Source organism: Solanum verrucosum, unplaced genomic scaffold (assembly GCF_900185275.1).
Source record: "Solanum verrucosum unplaced genomic scaffold, falcon-dt-bn FXZP01000022.1, whole genome shotgun sequence".
NCBI classification, from domain to species: Eukaryota; Viridiplantae; Streptophyta; class Magnoliopsida; order Solanales; family Solanaceae; genus Solanum; species Solanum verrucosum.
This window is the reverse complement of record NW_026020086.1, coordinates 1,731,146-1,755,968: the sequence shown is the minus strand read 5'-3', so window position 1 is coordinate 1,755,968 and position 24,823 is coordinate 1,731,146. Positions and strand designations below refer to the sequence as shown.

At 36.4% G+C, this 24,823-nt stretch overlaps 3 protein-coding genes across 4 annotated transcripts; all 3 read right to left on the bottom strand.

Moving 5' to 3' along the window:
• On the bottom strand, window positions 1–23,625 carry LOC125824349 (pyrophosphate-energized vacuolar membrane proton pump-like). 2 transcript variants are annotated; one of them, XR_007442765.1, is made up of 10 exons: window positions 23,274–23,625; window positions 21,362–21,936; window positions 20,871–21,250; window positions 20,506–20,592; window positions 20,082–20,412; window positions 19,564–19,974; window positions 19,414–19,473; window positions 19,076–19,341; window positions 18,983–19,045; window positions 1–132 (listed from the first exon to the last, which is right to left on the bottom strand). XR_007442765.1 is itself a non-coding variant. In XM_049503715.1 (8 exons), exons 1-8 carry the CDS (start codon window positions 23,518–23,520, stop codon window positions 19,135–19,137), a joined length of 2,298 nt encoding a protein of 765 aa, XP_049359672.1. In that variant the 5' UTR covers window positions 23,521–23,625; the 3' UTR covers window positions 18,792–19,134. The 2 variants fall into 2 exon arrangements, 1 of the variants encoding a protein (XP_049359672.1); XM_049503715.1 differs by lacking the exon at window positions 1–132 and having other exon boundaries at window positions 18,792–19,341.
• On the bottom strand, window positions 382–1,507 carry LOC125824628 (pyrophosphate-energized vacuolar membrane proton pump-like). Its single transcript, XM_049504026.1, has 4 exons — window positions 1,458–1,507; window positions 1,045–1,375; window positions 526–936; window positions 382–435 (listed from the first exon to the last, which is right to left on the bottom strand). The coding sequence occupies exons 1-4, from the start codon at window positions 1,505–1,507 to the stop codon at window positions 382–384; spliced, it is 846 nt and encodes a 281-aa protein (XP_049359983.1).
• LOC125824626 (arogenate dehydrogenase 2, chloroplastic-like) lies at window positions 12,614–13,759 on the bottom strand. The gene has a single exon (XM_049504024.1). It carries the CDS (start codon window positions 13,757–13,759, stop codon window positions 12,614–12,616), a length of 1,146 nt encoding a protein of 381 aa, XP_049359981.1.
• Window positions 23,626–24,823: the final 1,198 nt, after the last annotated feature.

Below are 24,823 nucleotides of genomic sequence, written 5' to 3'. Positions count from 1 at the left end.
TTAAGAGAAAAAAAAAAACTGATACAATTACTCTAGGAAAGAACATTTGATGTTTCTTCTGAACTCTGCAAAATCACTTCACCCTTACCATCATCACAACGCGCATTCTCGTGAATAATCTCCCTCCACAGCCTAACACCATATGCTAATCCCCATATTCTAGATACTAAAAACACGAAAAATTGCTTGAAAGGAAGTTTGAATGTGAAATACGGGGGAAGAGAATAGAGGAACAATAGATTCATGATACAGTCATGAGTGCATCAGATCCCTTGGGGACAAGAGTCCTTGCATGTTCTGAGGCTCCAGCCTATCATTCATAAACAACACATATTATTAGAGTTGAAAGTGAAAGGTCCAAAAGAAATACCTTACCTCGATTTACTTCTTAGCGTTGTCCCAGGCACCACTGGCATTGGATGCAGAAATGGCAATCTACGGAAACAAAGTTCATCCAGGATTAGAGATTCAGACCATTTGAAGTTATTTAAAAACACATTCACAATCTTCTATATGTTTTCTTACCTGTACACCAGAGATGAGAGATACTCCAAGAACACCAGAAAGTGTTTCGATGCCAAACAAGATCCCAACAATCAATGGAGTGAGCATGACAAGAGCACCAGGTGGAATCATCTCCTTGATTGATGCATCTGTGGAGATCTTGACACAGGTGGCATAGTCAGGCTTGGCAGTTCCTTCCATGAGACCAGAGATGGTGTTGAATTGCCTGTGCACGTCCTCAACCATCTTAAGAGCAGCGCCTCCAACACTCTTCATTGTCATGGCGGAGAACCAATAAGGAAGCATTGCACCGACTAGCAAACCAATAAAGACTTTAGGTGTCAAGACATCTACAGTGGAAATTGCTGCGCGGCTGACAAACGGCCCAAAGAGGGCCAGAGACACAAGTGCGGCAGAACCAATAGCAAATCCCTGTCATCGTTACAGGTACAAAAGAAGTTTGTCAATCATAAGGTAATATAGTGACTTCCAACTAAACCTCTCATTGCTTAGTGTAGGGTAGAAGTGAATTTAATTTACCTTTCCAATAGCAGCAGTGGTGTTTCCTGCAGCATCAAGTGCATCAGTTCTCTCTCTGATTCTGTGGCTCATTCCAGCCATCTCAGCAATACCTCCTGCATTATCACTAATGGGACCATATGCATTAATTACCAAACCAGTGGCTATAGTGCTCAGCATTCCAAGGGCAGCAACTATAATGCCGTACATTGCAGCAAAGCTGAAGCTAACAAACATACTGATTCTAATGTCAAAACTGGGAATGATGACGGATTTGTAACCCAAGGCAAGGCCAAAGATGACATTGGTGGCAGCACCAGTGCGGCATGAATCAGCAACAGCTTGGACGGGGCTGGGAAAAGGAAAAAAGTAGAACAAAACTTAAATTTCTGATACACAATTTGTTGATACTCACCAAAAACACTCCCAGACACAGTTCCCAATGCTCTTTCTCTCTCATACTTCTTAGGAGAGAGGAACCCATCTTTTCCAGCATCCTCCACTGGAATCAGCCTTTTTTTTAATAGCCAACAATAATCACCCACTGTGATTATTGATAAATCACCCACTAGTAGGATGGAGGAAAATCGAATCTATTTCATGCTGGTTTCAAGTCTTTTGATATCACCAGATGGGAAACTGAGAAAGCTGAATGGTACGAATGGGTAGAGAGAAGCAGAAGGATGATGCACAGATCGTCCATGAGTAGAAAGGTGTTGGAATGGATCTGTCTCTGTCTAAGAGAAGAATCCAAAGAGAAAAAGAAGGAGACAAGGAGGTGGAAATTAGCTGAGAAAGAGGCAGTGCATTTTTGCACGAGAAAACATAATATACATGGGAGGTTCATAAGCATCATAACAATATATAGAGGGGGAAGGTCAGGCTTAATTATTCCTAAGTTGGCATCGAATGCGGGGTGGTTGGATGTTGCATTGAAGATTGATAGATTCATTAAATGCAAGAAGGGAAAGGAGAAAATACCCAGTACAAGGGTGGTTGCTGATTATCCATATGCTAATGCTATACGATATAGTAAATGGCAATCCAGGAACCTACGCAGTGCAGAGGTCAAAAGCATTATGGGTAAGGTGGAAGTTCTAGACAAAATAAGTACCCAGGAGGGTGATCTGTTATCTAGATGCTTAGTTGGGTATTGCAGTGAGAAGCCCAAGGAGAGGACAACTTTAGCAGACATAAGAAGATGGTCATCAACTAATTGGAAGAAAGCCTTTGGAATCAACATTTACGAACTGAATGATGACAAGTTTTTGTTTGAGTTCCCAAACAGAAACATGGCAGAACAAACCATTAATGAGCAGTGGCGTTGGAAGTCTTGTAATTTTAATATGGAATGGTGGAAACCAACAACAGGTTGTACTCCTAAATATGCACTTGTTAAAGAAACATGGTGATACAATGCGTAGATGAGCGTAGATGATTAGGAATATTAAAAAGTAGTTACTACTGTTTATTAGTCACAAAAACAGTTATCACTGTTCATTGTTTGTTAGAGTTGTTAGAAGCAGTTATTTCAGTAGATTGTAGCTTTAGCTTTCAATTCAACTCTATAAATACAGATGTAATACAATTGTTAAGGCAGGAAATGATATATGATAATTCTTCTTCTCTCTCTTTTACTCTGTTCTTCTTAGCTTCTATCTCGGAATTGCTCTGATATAGTTATCTTCTTCTTCGAGGTTCAGCCTCCTAGTTGATATTATCCTTTCGATTACTGTTAATTGGATCAATTGGTATCAGAGCAGCTGGTCCTCGGCTAAAAATCATGGTTGCTCGGGAAAAAAATCAATACAAATCTTCAGAGGAAATGGAGGGCAAATTGTCTCGGATACAGGAACAATTGCAGAAGTTTATGGAAGGTATGGTGAATATCAATAATAGAAATGTACAGACAGATAAGGAATTAATGGAGATAAGCAAGCCCTAGGAAATGCGAAACAGAAGGACAAGGAGATGGATCAGAATAGAGCTGAATCATCTGTGGGTGGAGACAGAGAACAGGGGTTTTGCAATGCAGCTGGGAATTTCCAAAATTCTAATGGTAAATTTCTTACCCGATGTTCTAAACTTGATTTTCCTAGATTTTTGGGGTCGGATTTGAGGGCATGGTTATATAAGGTGGATCAGTTTTTTGCCATGGATGAAGTTCCATATGATCAGAGGGTGAGAGTAGCTTCTATCCATTTGGATGGTGAAGCTATTGCTTGGCATAGATCATACTTGAAGTCTAGGAACTCAGTTATAGACCCTTCTTGGTCTGAGTATGTGTTGGCTGTTAATGAAAGATTTGGGGAAGAATTTGAAGATTCCATGGAAGCACTTAAAAATCTACAACAAACTGAGGATGTTAGAACATATCAGGCTGAGTTTGATAGGTTATTGAATGGGGTTAATTTGTCAAACGAAAATGCTATCAGTTGTTTTCTGGGAGGGTTAAAAACTGAGCTCAACAAGGTTGTTAGAATGCAAGCACCCAAAACCTTAATGCAAGCCTACAAGTTAGCTAAGTTGCAGGAAGAGGTTTTTGATGCTCAGGCTAAGTCTTGGGGAATTAGAAATAACAGGAATCAGAATGGTCTTCTCCCTACTCCATCTAGGTTTCAGAGTGTACAAAAACCTACTTTCTCTAGCACAGCTGTCAAGAAACCTTATGAACCTAATGCTAACAGGTTCAGTAATGGTAATACTGGTAGAAGATTATTGACTGCTGCTGAGATGGATGAGAAAAGGGCTAAAAGACTGTGCTTCTTGTGTGACGAGAAGTATATGCCGGGCATGTTTGTAAATCCAAGAAACAGTTATATTTGGTTGAAGTTCTGGAGGATGGGGAGGTAATCATGGAGGAAGAAGTGTTAGAAGTGGATGAGTGCATGACAATTTCCTTACAAGCATTTACTGGAGGTACAGGGTATCAAACAATTAGAGTAACTGGATACCATGAAAAACAACCCTTACATGTGCTTATTGATACAGGTAGTACTTATAATTTCATTGATGAGTCAATGGCAAGGAAGTTAGGTTGTAAAGCTTTGCCTATACATGAGCAATCAGTTAGTGTGGCTGATGGTAGGAAGGTTCAAACTGTTGTAGTGTGTAAAAATCTGAAGTGGTTACTGCAGGGTACAACTTTTTCTTTTGATTTCCTACTACTACCATTAGGGAATGTTGACATAGTGTTGGGTGTGCAATGGTTAAATACTTTGGGTAGGATTTTGTTTGATTTCAGAAATAGAACTACTGAGTTTGTGCATCTGGGGAGGAAACATGTTTTAAGGGGAGCCAGTAGCCAGATCAAGACCACCAAGGCCCAATCCTTAGATAAAAAGAGTGTTGATTTAGTTCAGGTCTTTATGCTAACCTTGGTGACAGATGCAACCTCTGATAGGCAATGCAACAGTATACAAGTAACTCAAGGTACTGATATTCATCCTACATTAACTGTTTTAATGGAACAATGCAAGTGCCTCTTTGATATGCCTAGTTCATTGCCTCCTCATAGAGGCATCTTTGATCACAAAATACCACTCATTGGCTCAGCTACTCCTGTTAACAAAAGGCCTTATAGATATCCTGGAATGAAGAAAGATATTATTGAGAAGCTAGTACAGGAAATGTTAGATCAAGGTGTGATACAACCTAGTTCTAGTCCCTATGCCTCACCTGTAATCCTTGTTGGGAAGAAAGACGGGAGTTGGAGGCTTTGTGTAGACTATAGAGATCTCAACAAACTGACAATAAAGGACAAGTTTCCTATTTCTATCATTGAGGATTTGTTAGATGAACTAGGAGGAGCTGAAACGTTCTCTAAGATTGATCTTAGAGCTGGTTACCACCAATTAAGGATGAAGGAAACAGATATCTATAAAACAACTTTTAAAACTCATGAAGGACATTATGAATTTCTGGTTATGCCATTTGGTCTTACAAATGCACGTTCTTCATTTCAGAGTCTTATGAATGCTGTATTTAAACCACTCCTAAGGAGGTCAGTACTGGTTTTTTTTATGATACATTGGTGTACAGCATGGATATGTCAGCCCATGTGAACCATTTACAAGCTGTTTGCCAAAGGTTCTAAGTGTGCTTTTGGGGTACCTGAGGTAGAGTACCTAGGTCATTTCATCAGTGCTAAAGGGGTAGCCACTGATCCTAAGAAGATTTCTGCAGTACAGGCTTGGTCTGTCCCTACAAATATCAAACAACTGAGAGGGTTTCTTGGTTTAACAGGATATTATAAGAGGTTCATTCTGAATTTTGGATCCATTGCTAAACCTCTCACTGAATTATTAAAGAAGGATAAGTTTGTGTGGAATGAGGGTGCTACTACAGCTTTTCATGTTCTCAAAAATGCACTAGTGACTGCACCTGTCTTAGCATTACCAGACTATGATAAACCATTCATAATTGAGACTGATGCAAGTGGTTCAGAAATTGGTGTTGTCTTGATGCAGCAAGGGGATCCAATTGCCTATATCAGTAAGTCATTGGCACCTCGACATCAGGCTATGTGTGTGTATGATAGAGAGCTATTAGCCATCATATTTGCAGTTACTAAGTGGTCTCATTACCTATTAGGACGACATTTCATTGTGAAAACTGATCAAAAGACACTAAAACATCTCCTGGAACAAAGTATTCATACTGATTTTCAAGTTGCTGGTATTTCTAAATTGATGGCCTTTGATTTTACTATTGAGTTCAAGAAAGGGACTGACAATAAGGCTGCTGATGCCTTGTCAAGAAATCAAAGTGCTGAGTTGTTGGCTGTTTCACTCTTGACTCCTAATGATACACTTTTGGAGAGAATTAGCCTAACATGGACATCTGATGCTGAGTTGCAAGCTGCTATTCTTAAGTTACAAGCAAAGCCTTATAAATTCTATACCTGGATTGGTTCTCAACTAAGGTGGAAAGGCAGGCTAGTAGTAGGGTCTAATTTGCAGTTAAGACAAACCATAATTCAGTTGTGGCATTCAACACCACAAGGTGGTCATGCAGGTATGGATGCAACTATTAAGAGGCTACAATCCCTCTTCTACTGGAAGTCATTGGCAGCTGACATTCAGAATTTTATTCAGAAATGTGATATTTGTCAAAGGCACAAGTATGATACATCAGCTTACCCTGGACTAATTCAACCATTACCTGTTCCTGATGGTGTATGGGTTGATATCAGTCTCGATTTCATTGAAGGTCTTCCTAAGTCCAAAGGGAAGGATGTCATTTTAGTAGTGGTGGACAGATTCAGTAAGTCTGGTCACTTCATTGCTATTGCACATCCTTATACTGCTGAATCTGTAGCTCAGTGTTTTTTGGACAATGTTTTCAGATTGCAAGGTATGCCAGCTTCTATAGTAAGTGACAGGGATCCCATTTTCTTGAGTTCTTTTTGGCAAGAGTTATTTCCATTACAGGGGTCTTACTACATAAATCGACAGCATACCATCCCCAAACTAATGGTCAAACAGAGGTTCTTAACAGAACCTTGGAGACATATTTGAGATGTTTTTGCTCTGATAGTCCTCATACTTGGGCTACGCAACTACCAATTGCTGAATGGTGGTACAACACTACATACTACTCTACTTTGAAATGTACACCTTTTGAAGTTTTGTATGGTCAAAAACCACCAATACACTTGCCTTACTTAGCTGGTGGTCTTCTAATGACATGGTTGATAGATCCCTGGAGGCTAAAGAGGCTGTGATAGCCCTGCTCAAGTTCCATTTAGCTAGAGCACAACAAAGCATGAGAGATAAAGCTAACAAACACAGGTCTAATAGGCAATTTATGGAAGGAGATTGGGTTTACTTGAAGTTGCAACCTTACAGACAGATTTCAGTGGCTTCTAGGCCTTTCAACAAGCTTGCTGCAAAGTATTTTGGTCCTTACTTGGTACTTTCTAGAGTTGGCGCAGTAGCTTACAAGTTGCTTTTACCTGCTGATGTCCTTATTCATCCTGTGTTTCATGTTTCTCAGCTTAAAAAGTGTTATGAGGTACCTACAATCATTAATCATCCCCCTATTTTACATCTTTCAAGTCCTTATTGTCCCAATCCTGAGTCGATATTAGAGAGACAGATGGTCAAAAAGGGTAATAAGGCTGTGTGTCAAGTCTTGGTTTAATGTTCTGGTTTGGATGCTTCTCAGGCTACTTGGGAGTTCTTGTATGAGCTGCAGCACAGGTTTCCTGCATTTCACCCTTGAGGACAAGGGTGGTTTCCATTGGGGGGTATTGATACAATGCGTAGATGATTAGGAATATTAAAAAGTAGTTACTACTATTCATTAGTCACAAAAACAGTTATCACTGTTCATTGTTTGTTAGAGTTGTTAGAAGCAGTTATTTCAGTAGATTGTAGCTTTAGCTTTCAATTCAACTCTATAAATACAAATGTAATACAATTGTTAAGGCAGGAAATGATATATGATAATTCGTCTTCTCTCTATTTTACTCTGTTTTTCTTAGCTTCTATCTCGGAATTGCCCTAATATAGTTATCTTCTTCTTCGAGGTTCAGCCTCCTAATTGATATTATCCTTTCGATTACTGTTAATTGGATCACATAGATTAGGGTTGTGGGGATCCCCCTACATCTTTGGTCAAAGAAGGTTTTCCAAGAGATAGGAGAAATCTGTGGAAGCTGGTTGGCTACAGAAGAGGAAACAGAGCTAAAAAATCATATGAAGTGGAGCTAAAAAATCATATGAAGTGGGCTAGGATCCTGGTAGCTAACGACGGTAGCAGTATCCCAAGAGAGGTGGAGGTGTCACGCAACGGCACTAAATTTCACCTTCCAATCTGGCCGGAATGCTTGCCAAGATTTGAATCATCGCCGGAAAATGATAAGGGGGAAGATGAAACCTATTATCCAGTTCAGAAGTCTACCCAAGGGATTTTAGAGGAGGTCGTAGGTGATGATGCAAGGAGATCCCATCAAACTAGGGATTTGCTACTCTCTCAGCACGTGACAACGTCAGAGAAAGTTAAATCTAAAGCATGTGAGGGGCACGTGAGTCTTTTAAATGAGACTCTGGAGGTGGATCACCAAGTTGGGCCTAATTCCAAGTTACAGATTGAAGGCCCAGATGTGGCAGGCCTAGTAATTGCTAATAATTTTCAAGAGGACATAACGGTAGTCCAGAGCACCTTTGACTTTATCGAAGACATAATAGCTCAAGTGGCCATGAACGACAATTCTCAGTTACCCGAGAAGAGAAGTTCGCACGCGACGGTAGCGGAGAAATCAATTGAGTTAATGGGGAAAAGGAGTCGCAGATAGTGGGAGAGGAGGCTGATAGTCAGCTGGAAAGGAATTTTGACGTGGGTGGGGATGATCGAATCAAAAGTGGGGTTACTACTTGAAATTCTGAAACAGAGTTAGTCAACTGGGAGGTTGATGATGTAGAGCCTCTAATGGTGCAGCAACAACTCATAACTCAGGGCAAGGAAAAAGAAGCATCCAATTAGGTGCAGCAAAATCTCATTAAATTGGGGAAAAATTTTGGGATTGATTTCCAAGGTCATGAAGAGGAAGCCACAGAACTTCTGATGCAAATAGACAGTTGCAGACACGCAAGAAAACTGGAACCGTGCAGTGAAATTAAAAAAACTAAGACTAAAGGTGTACAAGAATTAAAAAACTTGGTATGTTTTGATGTCAAATTTAAAAGTACAGGGAACAGAGGAAAGGGGAGGAGTGCAAGTGCTAGTACTTGATGAATTTTAAACTAGTATCTTGGAATGTTAGGGGACTTAATAATTTAGAGAAGAGGAGGCTAGTAAATAGCATGATATGGGGGTGGAAGGCGGACATCATATGCCTTCAAGAAACAAAACTGGAAGGCAATGTCGTAGATTTAGCCAAGCAGGTCTGGGGAGGAAGGTGGATCAGACAAGCATATCTGGAATCCAGTGGGACAAGAGGGGGGGATCTTGATGATGTGGGATGAGAGAGCCTGGAAGGGGGAAATCTTAGAAATAGGGGCATACTCCATCACATGTAAATTTGAATCTCAACTCCAAGATTTTAAATGCCACATCACAGGAGTGTATGCCCCAAACTGTTACAAGGAAAGAAGAATAGTGTGGGAAGAGGTGAGTGCAGTCAAAGGACTAATGGAAGGACCATGGGCTATTTGTGGTGATTTTAATGTAACAAGATACATATCTGAGAAGAAGAATTGTACAATAAGAACAAGGGGTATGAAGGAATTCTCTGATTTTATTGAAGACATGAAACTAGTTGACTTGCAACTTGAGGATGTCACGTATACTTGGTTCAAAGGGGACCAACAGGAAGCAACCTCCAGGATTGACAGGATACTAATTTCAGAGGAATGGGATGACAAGTTCCAAAATTTGAAACAGATTCCACTTCAAAGGTTGATTTCAGATCATATTCCTATAGCCTTACTAGGGGGGTCTTGGGAAAGGAACAAAAGTTACTTCAAATTTGAAAATTGGTGGTTAGAATCTGAGGGCTTCATTGACAGAGTCAGAGAATGGTGGTCTTCTTTCAACTTCATACGGAAACCTGATTATAGATTGGCTTGCAAACTAAAAGCTCTGAAGACTAAACTTAAAGAATGGAGGAATGGGGAAGAAGGAAATTTGGGTATACAGAGGAAGAAATTGCTTGAACAGTTGGCTGATCTAGAAGCTGAGAGGGAAGACAGAATCCTTACTAATGAGGAGTCTGCCAAAAAATCTGAATTGATGTTGAATTATGAAGAGTTGATAAAAAAGGAGGAGATCTCCTGGAGACAAAAATCAAGGGCTCTATGGCTGAAGGAAGGTGATAAGAATACTAAATTCTTTCACAAGATAGCAAATGCACATAGGAGATACAACAACATTGATCAGCTTATGATACATGAAGAACTGAATCAAGAGCCAAGCAGAATTAAAGGGGAAATTGTTGAATATTATAAAAGGTTGTATAAGGAATCATCTCAGTGGAGACCTGAGTACATAAATGTGCAATGTCCTGTCCTAACAGAAGAAGATAATCAAGCTCTACAAAGCAACTTTGAGGAAAGTGAAGTGTTGAGATGTCTGAAGTTATGTGTTGTTGACAAAGCAGCAGATCCAGATGGTTTTACTATGGGTTTTTTTTATTAAATGTTGGGATGTGGTAAAGCAAGGCATCATGGACACCTTTCAAAACTTCTATGAACATGAAGTTTTTGAGAAGAGTTTCAATGCAACTTTTATAGCTCTTATACCCAAAAAGAAAGATGCCAAGGAGTTGCGGGACTTCAGGCCAATTAGTCTAATTGGTAGCATTTACAAACTTATCTCCAAAGTTCTTACTGAGAAGCTGAAAAGGGTGGTGGACAAGTTGGTAGACTCACAACAAATGGCTTTTGTTAAAGGGAGACAGATAATGGATGCAGTTTTGATTGCAAATGAAGCAGTTGACTCCAAAAATAACCAAAAGAAGCCAGGTGTCCTTTGTAAGTTGGATATAGGAAAGCTTATGACCATGTTAGCTGGAAATACTTAATGAAGATGTTGAACCTGATAGGTTTTGGGCAGAAATGGTTGAACTGGATAAAGTTTTGCATATCAACTGTAAGATTCTCAGTACTCATCAATGGTAACCCTACAGGTTTCTTTCAAACCCAAAGGAGTCTCGGACAAGGGGATCACTTGTCACCTTTTTTATTCCTGATCACTATGGAGGGTTTAAACAACATGATAAAAGCTGCTAACTTGAGAGGCTAGATAAGGGGTTTTGATGTGGCCAGAGAAGGTACTGAGAGACTAGAAGTCACACGCTTGCAATATGCAGATGATACCTTGATATTCTGTGATGCTGAGGAAGAACAACTGAAGTATCTAAGGGTGATTCTGGTCTTATTTGAAGGTATTTTTGGTTTGCATATCAATTGGAGGAAGAGTATGATGTATCCTATAAATCAAGTAAACAACATAAGTTGTTTAGCATCAATTCTGGGTGGTGAAATAGGAGTTCTGCCTACTATATACTTGGGAATGCCTTTGGGGGTCAAATCCAAGTCCATAGACATGGAATAGTGTGATTGAGAAGTGTGAGAAGAAATTGGCCAAGTGGAAGTCTCAGTACTTATCAAAGGGGGGTAGACTGACCCTTATTAACTCAGTACTTGATGCTTTGCCAACCTATACGATGTCCCTGTTTCCTATCTCACCAGGGGTCATTAAGAGGTTGGATCGTATCAGGAGGAATTTCTTGTGGCAAGGCAACAAAGAAAAGAAAAGTTTTCATTTGGTTAAATGGGAAGAAGTCATGACAAGCAAGGAAAATGGAGGTCTAGGAATAAAGAATTTGAAATTGCAAAGCAAGGCTCTTAGTATGAAGTAGTTTTGGAAGGACATGGGGCATCAAAGCTTGCCCAACCTAGTAAAGGGGCTTGGGGATAGAGGGTTTTCTTTTGGCATGAGAAAGGCAACATGGAAGATCTCTTTCCAGACATCTACAACCTAATCATGTTTCAACAAAGCACTATAGCAGATCTTTGATCACCACAAGGATGGAATTTCATTTTCAGCTGAATTTTTAAACACTGTGAACACTTTCACTGGACTACAACCAGGAGAAGATAAATTGTGGTGGACAGGAGATGACAAGGGAGTGCTCAAAGTCAACAAATCCTACAAGTTGATGGATCAGACAGATCAACAGTGTTCAAGTTGGCCTTGGAAGCAAATATGGAAGAGCAGAATCCCTCACAAAGTCTCCTTTTTTGTCTGGTCAATGGCTAAGGAAGCAGTCCTTACACAGGACAATGTTATGAAGAGGGGGAGAACTTTGTGTTCCAGGTGCTTCCTATGTGGTGAAACATCTGAGATTGTTAACCATCTATTTTTACATTGCAAGTACACCCATCATCTGTGGAGAATATTCCTAAGCCTCAAAGGCATCTCCTGGACAATGCCCAGGAAGGTGGTTGAGGCATTACTATGCTGGGAGGAAGCAGGTGTACATGCTAAGGACAGAGGTAGATAGAGAATTATCCCAGGGGCTATCTGGTGGGATGTTTGGAAAGAAAGGAATTCAAGATGTTTTGAGAGCATAGAGAACAATGTGCAGAAAGTTAAACTAAACTGCATTTTACTTTTAGTCTTTTGGTATAATCAGTTATACTCTAATGACACTGTCTCTATTATTGATGTGTTAGACTCAATTTAGACGTAGAGAAGTGAAATCAGGAGTACACTTGTATATAAGGTTACAGTACATGGTTTTGTGATATAATACAAAGTTACCAAGTTCAAAAAAAAAAAAAAGCCAAGGATGTCACTACAAAAAATAGGTGCCCACCTGTAAGCATTGCTGGTATAGTACTTAGTGACAAACCCAATAATGAGTCCAGCCCACAAACCAACTCCAACACACAAGAACAATTGCCTGCAATTCAAATCAAATGCGGAAACCTGTTAGCCTCAGTATTAGATATTTTAAAAGACAAGGAAAGGAAGTTCAAATTTCAGCTTTGTCATCTATTCAAGTACAAATTCCATTTTTCCAATACAGTCTTGTATCTTCAACTTCATTTCATGCCTACATAACTTCAACTTTTTCATTTTACATAAACAGCCCATAGTACAAGTCAAAGCTATCACTAGAAGTATTATCCACCAGATTCAACAAAGTCTCATACCCCTTCGTATTAATACGAGTTGTCTCCAAACCCAACTTCTCCCACACCCTCCCCATTGTATGCGTAATAAACAGCGAACCGGCAGTATGCTTATCGTGCTCAGCACATGTCATTGGCACCATCCTACACCCTTCTTTCTCAAATATATCAAGAAACTTGTCAACCCTTGCTGTTCTTGATCTCCCTCTACCAATTCGAACTTTATCAAACATAAAGATCAAATCTTTCCAACTATCCTTACCACTTTCAGGTCCAAACATGGGATGAGTACAAAGAATATCAAAATGGGTAGGCAAAACTTGAAGAAAAATATTCTTTGGAAATTCTTTAACAGATAAAACATCAACAAACAATGTGTTCCTCTTCAGCCTTCGAATTGGTAATGACCTAAGAACAGTTTCAGTTGAAATTATTGAAGTACAAAGAACAATAACATCAGGGTGTTCCTCACAAAGATCATGTGGATCTTGGAAAAAAGAAACCCCTAAAGAATTAGCAATTTGGGAATAATCTGCTCTTGAATAACCCAACACAATATGACCTTTAGTAACAAAGGACTTTGCAAGAAATTGACCAAAATTACCAAACCCCACTATAGCAATTTTTAGCCTACCAAACTGAGCATATTGATTTGACACCGATTCTTCATAATCACAAGGCTGTTCAGCATCAATAGCTTTGATACTCAGACGACAGCGGCTATGGTGGTGGCTGACTTGTGACGGAGAAGACACAGAGAAATGGCGGCGGTGGCTGGTGCTGCTAGTGGGGTTGGTGAGATTAGAGAAGCGATTTGAATTGGAGGTTGGGGTTGGCTTGGATTGAAGTGGGGTGAAAGACAACATGGCATATTGATTTGACACCGATGCTTCATAATCACAAGGCTGTGCAGCATCAATAGCTTTGATACTCAGACGACAGTGGCTATGGTGGTGGCTGACTTGTGACGGAGAAGACACAGAGAAATGGCGGCGGTGGCTGGTGCTGCTAGTGGGGTTGGTGAGATTAGAGAAGCGATTTGAATTGGAGGTTGGGGTTGGCTTGGATTGAAATTGGGTGAAATTCAACATGGTATATACAATACAATGTTGTCTGTACAGAAAGATTCTTGATTTTTGACCTTTGATTCTTGGACAATGGGAGAAGGGGGAAAGGTGAGGTATTTATACAGGAAGAAAAATGGAGGAAGCTGAAGAGCAATTGCACAGTGGTGGACTTTTTCGACAAAGGACATAGAGAGAAACGAGATTGTAATTTGAAAGGCACAAAACTTGAAAAAAAGAAAATTGAAAATGTGGTTGGGGTTTGGGGGTAGGTGGTTCAAGAATCAAAGTTGTGTATCGATCGATTTGGTTCAATTTTGAAGTTTATCGATTTGATTTAGACATGTTAAATCATTGTAGAACGATTAAAATATTAATTTATGGTTACTGATCATTATCGGTTTGATTGTTAAGATTTGACACAAAAAATAAATTATTGAAAATCACTTAGAAACAAGGTGACAAATCAAATAAATCATGTACATGAGTTGACAGATTGCATATTGTTCAAAAGCAAACATTGTTACCATCGTAGAATAATCGGAAATTTGAGATAACTTGAAATAAAGTACGAAACTAATTTTAAGTCAAAGACTTTATATGCCAAATTGTGTAAAATATAATTATTTAATTTAATATCGGGTTATCATTTAACCTGATAAGAAAATACTTCAAATCATTAAGAATCGATAATGCAATAATAAAAAAAATCAAAACATCACCGAAACATATAAAATTATCGATATAAGATCTTTTATGTTAATTCGTCGAAAGATATCTAAATTAAACATATAGAAAGTATGTTACTTTCAACCTTTGATTGTGAAATTCTTTTGCTACTACCTTATGTATATCTTCATCTCTAATCTCATCTCTGCGAGTATACGAGTATACCTACACATTTATTTGAGCATTCCATTTTTGCTACTTTCAATCTTTGAATGTGAAGTTTTTTACTGGCCAACATTTTATCTCATACAACATAGTTTGTCTATCTATCACTCTTTAAAACTTGTCTTTGAACTTTTATTACAACTTGTTTTATCACATCAGACTCTGATGTGCGCCTCCATTTCATCCATCTGGTTGCTCTATTGATTTTTCGGATTCAAATTATTTGAAACTTCATTTCTTATGGATAACGTATGTAGCAAGTCTCGTCTCCACATTAATATCATGTGTTACTTCACTGAATTTTAAATTAAATTTCATTTTTTTTATTTTGTACAAAAACATCACAAAAAATGGTGATTGTCTTTATTTTTGTCTGATGAAAATGACCATCAGAATGATGAACAAAATAACAATGGTGAAAGCTTTGTTAACGCTAGAATGATTTGGTGAGTCACTCAATTCTTGAATGATTTGGTGATATTTATATTACTCGAATTCTTTAGAAATATCAATGTGTTAAATCCTCTAAAATAAGTATATATTTAAAGAATTTAATACAAACATCAAAGAACACATGTACAATTAGTTCTATACGTCATTTTATGATCTGTTTGTTCAATTAAAATATTATTTTGGAACCTGTTTGTTCATAAATGTTTTTCCTTAACAATTGAAAAGTTATTTTAAATAATATATTCTCCGTTCTAAATAAAGTATCATCTTAAAAGTTTAAGACAAAAATTAATATATATTTTTCAAATGTAGTATCTATTTACTTGATTATTCAATTTTCAAGAGACGCTTATCAAATAGTATTAATTTAGTAAAGTACACATTATATTTATTAATTTTTTAATGAACATAATTTTTACTAAGATAAGAATATTTTGAAATGGAAAAAGTACGGTTTAAATTTTGATGAATAGAGTTATCATGTGATCGAAGATAGCAAAAATCGTGAAATTAATAATGTCTATCGAGATTCAATTTTATGTTCAATTAATTACAATGATATTGCCATTTATTTCTCTGTTAATTATGTTTTAGAAAAAAACAGTTTCCTTTTGATTTGAAAAAAGGAGGTCTATTTTTTCCATCCTTATTCATTTGACAAATATGAAGTGTGTGTGACACATTAAGTGAATTTTACGTTAAATTGAGAGATGATATTTGGATAGTAAAAGAAAATATATTAAAATACATTCTGCCAAAGATAAAAGATATTTTTATTATTATTATTTAGATGGATAAATTTCAAAAATAAAATAAAATAAGACAAGACAATGCATGTTTAAAAAATGGCAGTGTACCAACTCCCAAATTAATTTTTTTTTTAAAAAAACAAGAAGAAAATTTAATGGAAGGATCCTATCAATAATTTTCTTCAATGGTCACGAAGATTGTTTGTTATGAGATGTATAGAATTTTTTCGGGATTCTATTAACAACTTTCTTCAATGATCACGAACACAATTGTGATGAAATGAAAAGAATCTTTTCAGGATCCTATTAACAACTTTCTTCAATGGTCACAAAGACTGTTTATGATTGGATTAATATAATCTTTTTATGATCTTTATTTTATAATTAAACATTTTGGATCCAAGTTTCATATACAATTTCTTTTATTAGGGAGTGATTTCCTTTTAGAAGGGTCATACACCTGAGAATCCAGATTGATTGGGTCTAAATATAAATATCGAACATCGGATGAAAAATTAATTTCTAAAAGACATTTTTTCAATGGTCAAAACATATCTTTAGTGGCAATCTTTTATAATCACACAAGTATAATATATTCACTTTTATTTATCCATTATTACAAAAATAGATTTTCATTTTTACTCGACATCATTTTTATTAACATATAAGAAAAGATCATTAATATTTTTTATTTTACCCTTAACATTAATTACTTATTCCCCAAACAATTTTACAAAACTTGACATAAATATTAATTATGATAGGTATTGTAATGAAATACTCATCATTATTTCTTAAAAAACATTTAAAAAATTCAAAATGAACGGAAGAAATATTTAAGATCACAATCAACTTTTAAATATCTTTCTTTCTTAAATTTCATATATATATATATATATATATATATATATATATATAATTGGGGTGTAAGAAGACAAGAAGTTATACTATTTAAGATTCATTTTATTTTATTCAATTTATAAATTATAGTAAAATACATTTCCTAGAACCTTTGGTAACTAGGAAGTATCCTATATTAAATTAGCAAGATTCCTGGGGAAAAAAAAGTAACACATATGTAATATTATATTATCTCTAGTTTCTCGTGCTGTTAATTATTAATTATAATTTATAAGTAGTATTATTCCTTAGGAGTAATTTTCACTCTTCCAAAACTTTTTTATTAAGTTATTTAAGGAAAAATATTTTGACTAGATCTTCTATTATCTTTTGAATTTCGATATTTTAAATAAATTTTTCTTTTATTATATTTTTAATTATATTTTTAAAAATATTTTTGTTGTCAATCTTGTAACTTGTAGGATTTTTTATGTAGTTTTCAAATATGTAAATTTTATTTTAAAAATATTAAAAGTCTAAGTTTGAATTCATGATCAAAATTAAATTTGATTTGACTGTCGAAATTCGAATTGTAAATTTCGGACAGGTAAAATGCTTATTTTAGTGAGATGACATACTTGACCAAATATTTAGAGGTGGGGGTGGGGGGGGGGGGGGCTAGTGCTTTTGAATAGTAGTGGAAGCTATTTTGTATTTCGAAAAACATTTTCTTCCCTTCGAAATAAGCATTTTTTGAAATATTGGCCAAATAAGCTAATTCATTTTTAAAGATGTTTGTGTGTCTGTGTTTGTTAAGAAAATAATTGGCAAAATTGCATTGTTTATATTTTTGGTTAATTATGTGATAATCAGGTTGCAAATTCTTTATATTTTTGGTTAATTATTTCTAAGTTGCTTCTAAATCTTCCTAACTAAAAAGTAAAAATGTTAATATTTCATTGTAAGTATTGACCCCCCTCCCTCTCTACTTGCTTCCTCCAAGTTTATTTTATATAAAATTTTAGAGATTCATATTAAAAGTTGGAGGTATGTATAAATGCTAAAAACTCATTCATTATAATGTTAAGGAAAAGGCTTGAATATGTCAGTGAACTTTGAGAAAATGCTCATTTATAGTATTCGTTGAAAATTTGGTTCATCTATGTCATTTTCATTTGAGAAAAAGTTCATTCATCTCATTATTTGTTAACTGAAATGGTATAGATGAATCAATTTTTTAACGGATGACATAAATGAGCTTTTCTAAAAGTTCAATGACATATTCAATTTTTTCCGATTTTAAACCCCTTTATTAAAAATCTTGACTCCGCCTGATCCGGAGTAATTGCTCCCCACACTACACATGTTCCTTCTAGTCAAGTCCATTAAAAAGTCATTGATAATTCAATTTCCCAAAATTATAATTTGTTTCTAATTGGGCTGGACAGAGTGGTCTGCCATTATTTGATAAGTTGATCTCTATTTCTTTAGCCTTTTTTTCAGATTTAAAACGATTTTTTTTCAATTGATTAAAATAAATTAAAAACAACGGAGAACATGTTTGTATTAAATATGAACCAGATTGGATGGATTATACATAACAGTATCTTTAAGTATGACCTAATTTCAGAAGATAGAGAGGCGCACATACCAATTAATCATATTCTTGAATTTGAAATGAAAAGAGGAGTAATATTTTTTAGTACGGGACAAAGAATAAGACCACTTAGATTAGGTTAGCATTCACAGAAATGTTCTAATATAGAGTAGAATGGAACATGGAAGAGATTCATTGGCAACAATAAAAAGATAGGTGCCTAATTCCTTGCAATAGCCATAGGGGTCTGAACACCGTGATTGATGAATGGGTACGTGGATTAGGTCCACCTCTCACCCAACGGGGAGTAATGAGGCTAACTAACATTCTAAAACTGAGGCATAAATTTTATAGGAACAAAGTTATATTTCGTAACTTGTGCTATATAATAATACAAAAAATATAAACTTTTGCTAGAAATTTAAATTAAAGACCACCCTATGCGAATGGTTGCCTCTCCCAGTCTACGTTATGTTACTTGTATGTATGTATGTATAGATAATAATGGAGAAAGAAAAGGCAAATGCACATAAAGCTTAGTAAGTCTTCAAAAATTGAACACCCAAAAAGGGCAAAGACAAGAAGGTATTAAGAGAGAAAAAAAAACTGATACAATTACTCTAGGAAAGAACATTTGATGTTTCTGAACTCTGCAAAATCACTTCACCCTTACCATCATCACAACGCGCATTCTCGTGAATAATCTCCCTCCAAAGCCTAACACCATATGCTAATCCCCACATTCTAGCTACTAAAAACACGAAAAATGCTTGAAAGGAAGTTTGAATGTGAAATACGGGGGAAGAGAAAAGAGGAACAATAGATTCATGATACAGTCATGTGACATAGGAGTTGGTTGCATTTGCTTTTTAAAACAACTTGAAGAGAAGACCACCGTGGGTGGCGAAGAAGGGAGCAAACACAAGGGACTCCACAGCCATCAGCTTGATAAGAATGTTCAATGATGGTCCAGATGTGTCCTTGAGAGGGTCACCAACAGTGTCACCAATTACAGCAGCTTTGTGTGCATCAGATCCCTTGGGGCCAAGAGTCCTTGCATGTTCTGAGGCTCCAGCCTATCATTCATAACCAACACATATTATTAGAGTTGAAACGTCTAAGTGAAAAGTCCAAAAGAAATACTTTACCTCGATGTACTTCTTAGCGTTGTCCCAGGCACCACCGGTGTTGGATGCAGAAATGGCAATCTACGGAAACAAAGTTCATCCAGGATTAGAGATTCAGACCATTTGAAGTTATTTAAAAACACATTCACAATCTTCTATATGTTTTCTTACCTGTACACCAGAGACGAGAGATCCTGCAAGAACACCAGAAAGTGTTTCGACGCCAAACAAGATCCCAACAATCAATGGAGTGAGCATGACAAGAGCACCAGGTGGAATCATCTCCTTGATTGATGCATCTGTGGAGATCTTGACACAGGTGGCATAGTCAGGCTTGGCAGTTCCTTCCATGAGACCAGGGATGGTGTTGAATTGCCTGCGCACTTCCTCAACCATCTTAAGAGCAGCGCTTCCAACACTCTTCATTGTCATGGCGGAGAACCAGTAAGGAAGCATTGCACCGACTAGCAAACCAATGAAGACTTTTGGTGTCAAGACATCTACAGTGGAAATTGCTGCTCGGCTGACAAACGCACCAAAGAGGGCAAGAGACACGAGTGCAGCAGAACCAATAGCAAATCCCTGTCATCGTTATAGGTACAAAAGAAGTTTGTCATCATAAGGTAATATAGTGACTTCCAACTAAACCTCTCATTGCTTAGTGTAGGGTAGAAGTGAATTTAATTTACCTTTCCAATAGCAGCAGTGGTGTTTCCTGCAGCATCAAGTGCATCAGTTCTCTCTCTGATTCTGTGGCTCATTCCAGCCATCTCAGCAATACCTCCTGCATTATCACTAATGGGACCATATGCATCAATTGCCAAACCAGTGGCAATAGTGCTCAGCATTCCAAGGGCAGCAACTGCAATGCCGTACATTGCAGCAAAGCTGAAGCTAACAAATATACTGATTGCAATGGCAAAAATGGGAATGATGACGGATTTGTAACCCAAGGCAAGGCCAAAGATGACATTGGTGGCAGCACCAGTGCGGCATGAATCAGCAACATCTTGGACGGGGCTGGGAAAAGGAAAAAAGTAGAACAAAACTTCAATTTCTGATATACAAGAGCCAAAGAAGCCAAGGAAATGACTACAAAAAATAGGTGCCCACCTGTAAGCATTGCTGGTATAGTACTCAGTGACAAACCCAATAATGAGTCCAGCCCACAAACCAACTCCAACACACAAGAACAATTGCCTGCAGTTTAAATCAGATTCGGAAATCTGTTAGCCTCAGTATTAGATATTTTAAAGACAGGGAAAGGAAGATCAAAATTGCAGCTTTGTCAACCATTCAAGTGGAAAATGCATTTGTCGAATCTTCTGTAACGGATTCTTGTATCTTAAACTTCACTCCATGCTTACACAACTTCCAGTCTTTCACAACCAAATCCCAAATAATGCAAACCAATATATAAACAGTGCACAAGTGCCACAAGTCCAAGTTATAAAAGTAATAGCAAGATTAAGACTTACCAGTTCTTTACTTCTTTCTGAACTCCGAAATTGAATATTGTGAAGGTTGATGGAAGGGCAATCCAACTAACAAAAGCAATCCCAATAGTCATGAGAGCAGTTGAGATAATGAGTTGCTTCTTCAATGCTGGCTCAATTTCCTTAACAGCCTTGACTTCAAAGAAATCAGTTGCAAATAAGGTGGTAAGCAAACAGACAAGGATGCCGACAGAGCTGATGAGAAGGGGATATAGCATGGCAGTAAGCTCATGATTGACACCGAAGGAGGAGATTGAAGCAACAACAAGAGCCGCACAGGATGACTCTGCATAAGATCCAAACAGATCTGATCCCATACCAGCAATATCTCCGACATTGTCTCCAACATTGTCAGCAATCACCTGAGAGACTATTTATACTTGAGAACCAACTAGAAAAGAAGTTTCTTAACAAGGCTAACTAGAAATAAGTTTTAAGTAGATCTCTACATTCTAATAGATAAATAACCATACCGCTGGGTTTCTAGGATCATCTTCAGGGATGTTCCTCTCCACCTTGCCCACAAGATCAGCTCCAACATCTGCTGCTTTGGTGTAAATCCCTCCACCAACTCTACCAAAGAGGGCCATTGAAGATCCACCAAGACCATAACCAGTTATAGCCTCAAATAGACCTTCCCAGTCATCACCGTAGTACATCTTAAATAGAAGGATTGTTATGAATAAAACCAAAAGACCGTTTGCAGCAAGAAGGAAACCCATCACAGCGCCAGATCTGAATGCAACAATAAAAGCCTTCCCGACACCTTTTCTAGCCTCCAAGGTAGTTCTGGCATTTGCATATGTGGCGATTTTCATTCCAAGGAACCCGGACACCACAGAGGTAACAGCACCAAGCAGAAACGATATGGTGCTGAAGCCAGCAGTTGCAAGAGCTGGCTTGCAAGTTTTGGTGCGGTCATATGTGCAAGGCTGGTCCTTTGTGCTGAATCCATCAACAGAGCCGAGGAAAACGAAGATTAAAATTGCAAAAGCAACCATGAAAACGCCAACATACTGGTACATTGTAAAGAGAAATGAGGTTGCTCCTGTGGTACAAAATATATTCAAAAGTTAAGATCATGAGAATCCATTGCAAAAGTTAATAGTCAGGTAAGTGTTCCTGGCCTATGCTAACTGAACTGGAAGAAATAACTAACCAAGAAGTAGCTAGCTTTGCATTTCCCATCAAATATAGTCCAAATAAATGGTCAGGAAAACAAATTAGCAAAGTAAAAGCAAATAGAACTTAATCAAACTAGCAATTGAAACAAGTAATTGATCAACTTTTGTACACACTATATTATTTTTATCAAATTCTTTATTTGTCATCCAGTTAAAGTAGACTGCATTCCTTTTTCTCTTTCCACCTTAATGAAGGGCTATCCACAGAAATGGGTCGGCGAAAGAAATGCAGACTCATTGGCTGAGTGTAAAATGTTTAGATATCCACAGAAATGAGTTGGCGAAAGAAATGCAGTCTTGTTGACAGAGTGTAAAGTGTTCAGATCTCCCTGATTTGATACATTAAACCCCATCTAGTTTCTTTTCTTAATTGATTGAACATTCTGAATGGCCATCTAGGATGCTCAACCTCATTACAAAAATTAACACTGTAGCAATCAGACTGAACACAATATTTTGCCTTTTTCCTATAAAGTAATTAGTTAATGTTCAGATCTAATACTTAAATCCATAAGATAATAAAAAAAAATTACTTCTTTTTAATCTTAATCATTAATTAGCAAAAAAGGCTTTATATAAGTATCTCAAATCAGCAGACTTGACACCTATATTGCTCAAACTCTTCGAAAATGTCACACGAGTGCATGTCAATGTCCATGAGTGCATATCAGATCCTTCAAAAGTAGTGCATTTTTTAAGGATGCGACACAGCATAACTCGACATGTGATAGTGATGATAGCTAATTACCAACCTAACACGGCATCTTAGATCTGTAACTGTTATGTATAAAAGGTTGCTTGGAAAAAAGTAAACTAATCGGCAATTGATTATTCCCAATAATTAAAGGCTAAAATTAAAGTCTAAGTCTACAAAAAACGTGTAAGAAAAGCAAGAAAGAATTACATAATTTAATAATGATAACAACACGAATGAATATAGAAGCTAGATCTTAATCTATCAGCAAAGAAAACTCAACTAATTTACAACATAAATCAGCATATTCCATTAGAAATTAACATAGTAAACACAACCAGATTACGAAATCAACAAAATTATACAAAAAATTCACTTAAAATAACCTGCAATAGCACAAAAACAGTGCTTAGATTTACTCATGCGTGTAATGGACTCAAAGGCAAAATATACAGAATATACATAAATGAGTTAAATAACAGTAAGAGCAAAGGTCGCCTTTGATACCTTCAGAAATAGCGTTTTGAATTTCAGCGCATTTTTGAACAACGTTATGGTCATTGATGCCTTCTTCTTCTTCAATGAGAGATTCAGTATATCCATTCTTATCGTCGCCGGAGGAATGAGGCTTATCAGTACCGACCGTAACTTTGGAGACGAGATACCACTGGAAGAGCGAGAAAGCGATGCCGATAACGGCACATATCGGAATCAAAATCTCCATTCCGAGATCTGTTAAAATAGTCACTCCCATCTTCGCCGACAAAAATAAACTCCGACCGGCAGACTACCGGAGCTCCGGTCAATAAAAATAAAGAAAAAATAGAGAGAAGGTTAAATGAAAAATTTGTGAGGTTTCACAGTGATGAAGATAGATATGTTTTCTATATTTATAGTGAAAAACTGCACCAGTCAGATATTAAAGATAAAAATAATTTTCCTTTTTTTTATAAAAATAATTAATAATATTTATTTTTGTTAGATTTTGAAAATCAAAACTATGGATTTTTCACTTTTTTTTTTTTTTTTGGTTCTATATTTACGACTCTAATTTATTGTTAAGGAAAAATAGGTGGGGAAAGTTTTTATTTTTATTTTAAGGTGGGGGCATGGGTGATTCAGATTGAATATGAAAATTTCAATTTGGTAGGTTTTTGAATTAATAAAATTTAGATTCATTTTTTTAGGTTTGATTTTGAATTGATCCGTTTGGATATTTTATAATTTTGACTTTTGAGCCTTTAAGATAGGTTATAACAATTAACGACCTCAATTATCTAATAATTTGTTCTTCACAAGGTTTGCAATTAATTAGGATTAAGATCACTTTGTTGTTCATACACTGTAATTTTATATTAAACTTAATGAATATGGTCGTAGGGACTATTCTATTGAAAAATTAAATTTGTGAGCATTGGACATATATGATTTGTGCTTGGGTGGATATAAGGCAAAGTTTCAGATATTCAGTATCAAATTGATAAATTTTAAAAATAAAATTCAAAATTCAAACTAAATATCCAAATAGTTCAAATTTTGTGTTTGCTCAAACTACGTTCACCCTGAGTTTTCCCTCACTTTTTAAGTTCTTTTCTTAAGAAAAATGTTTTCAAAATTTTCAAATTATTGCTTTACAAACTTGATTTTTTTTTTAAAAATAATTGTTTGATAGATATTAATAACTAATATATAGTCTTACCTACTTAATTGATAGTTGAGAATCTGGTTAATATATACTTAGATTAGAGAAAGTTAAGGATCTAACTTGATAGAGTTGAACTATAGAGGATTAATTTAGTGTGAAAAGTTTTATCCAATTATCTTTTTATTTTTACATGAAAAAAGAAGTCTAAGAATAGTAAATGAGTGAACAATTGATTAGTTTTATTAATTTTATGAGTTTAATTTTTTTTCTACAATAACTTTATATTTAGATTTTAATTAATTTTTTTGATATTAAGGTCTTTTCATTAGGTCACTTTTAATTAAATCTTGTGCATAAAAAGGGTAAAAAGAAAAGGAGAGGTTGAAAAGAAGATATTCCCCTAATTTTATCT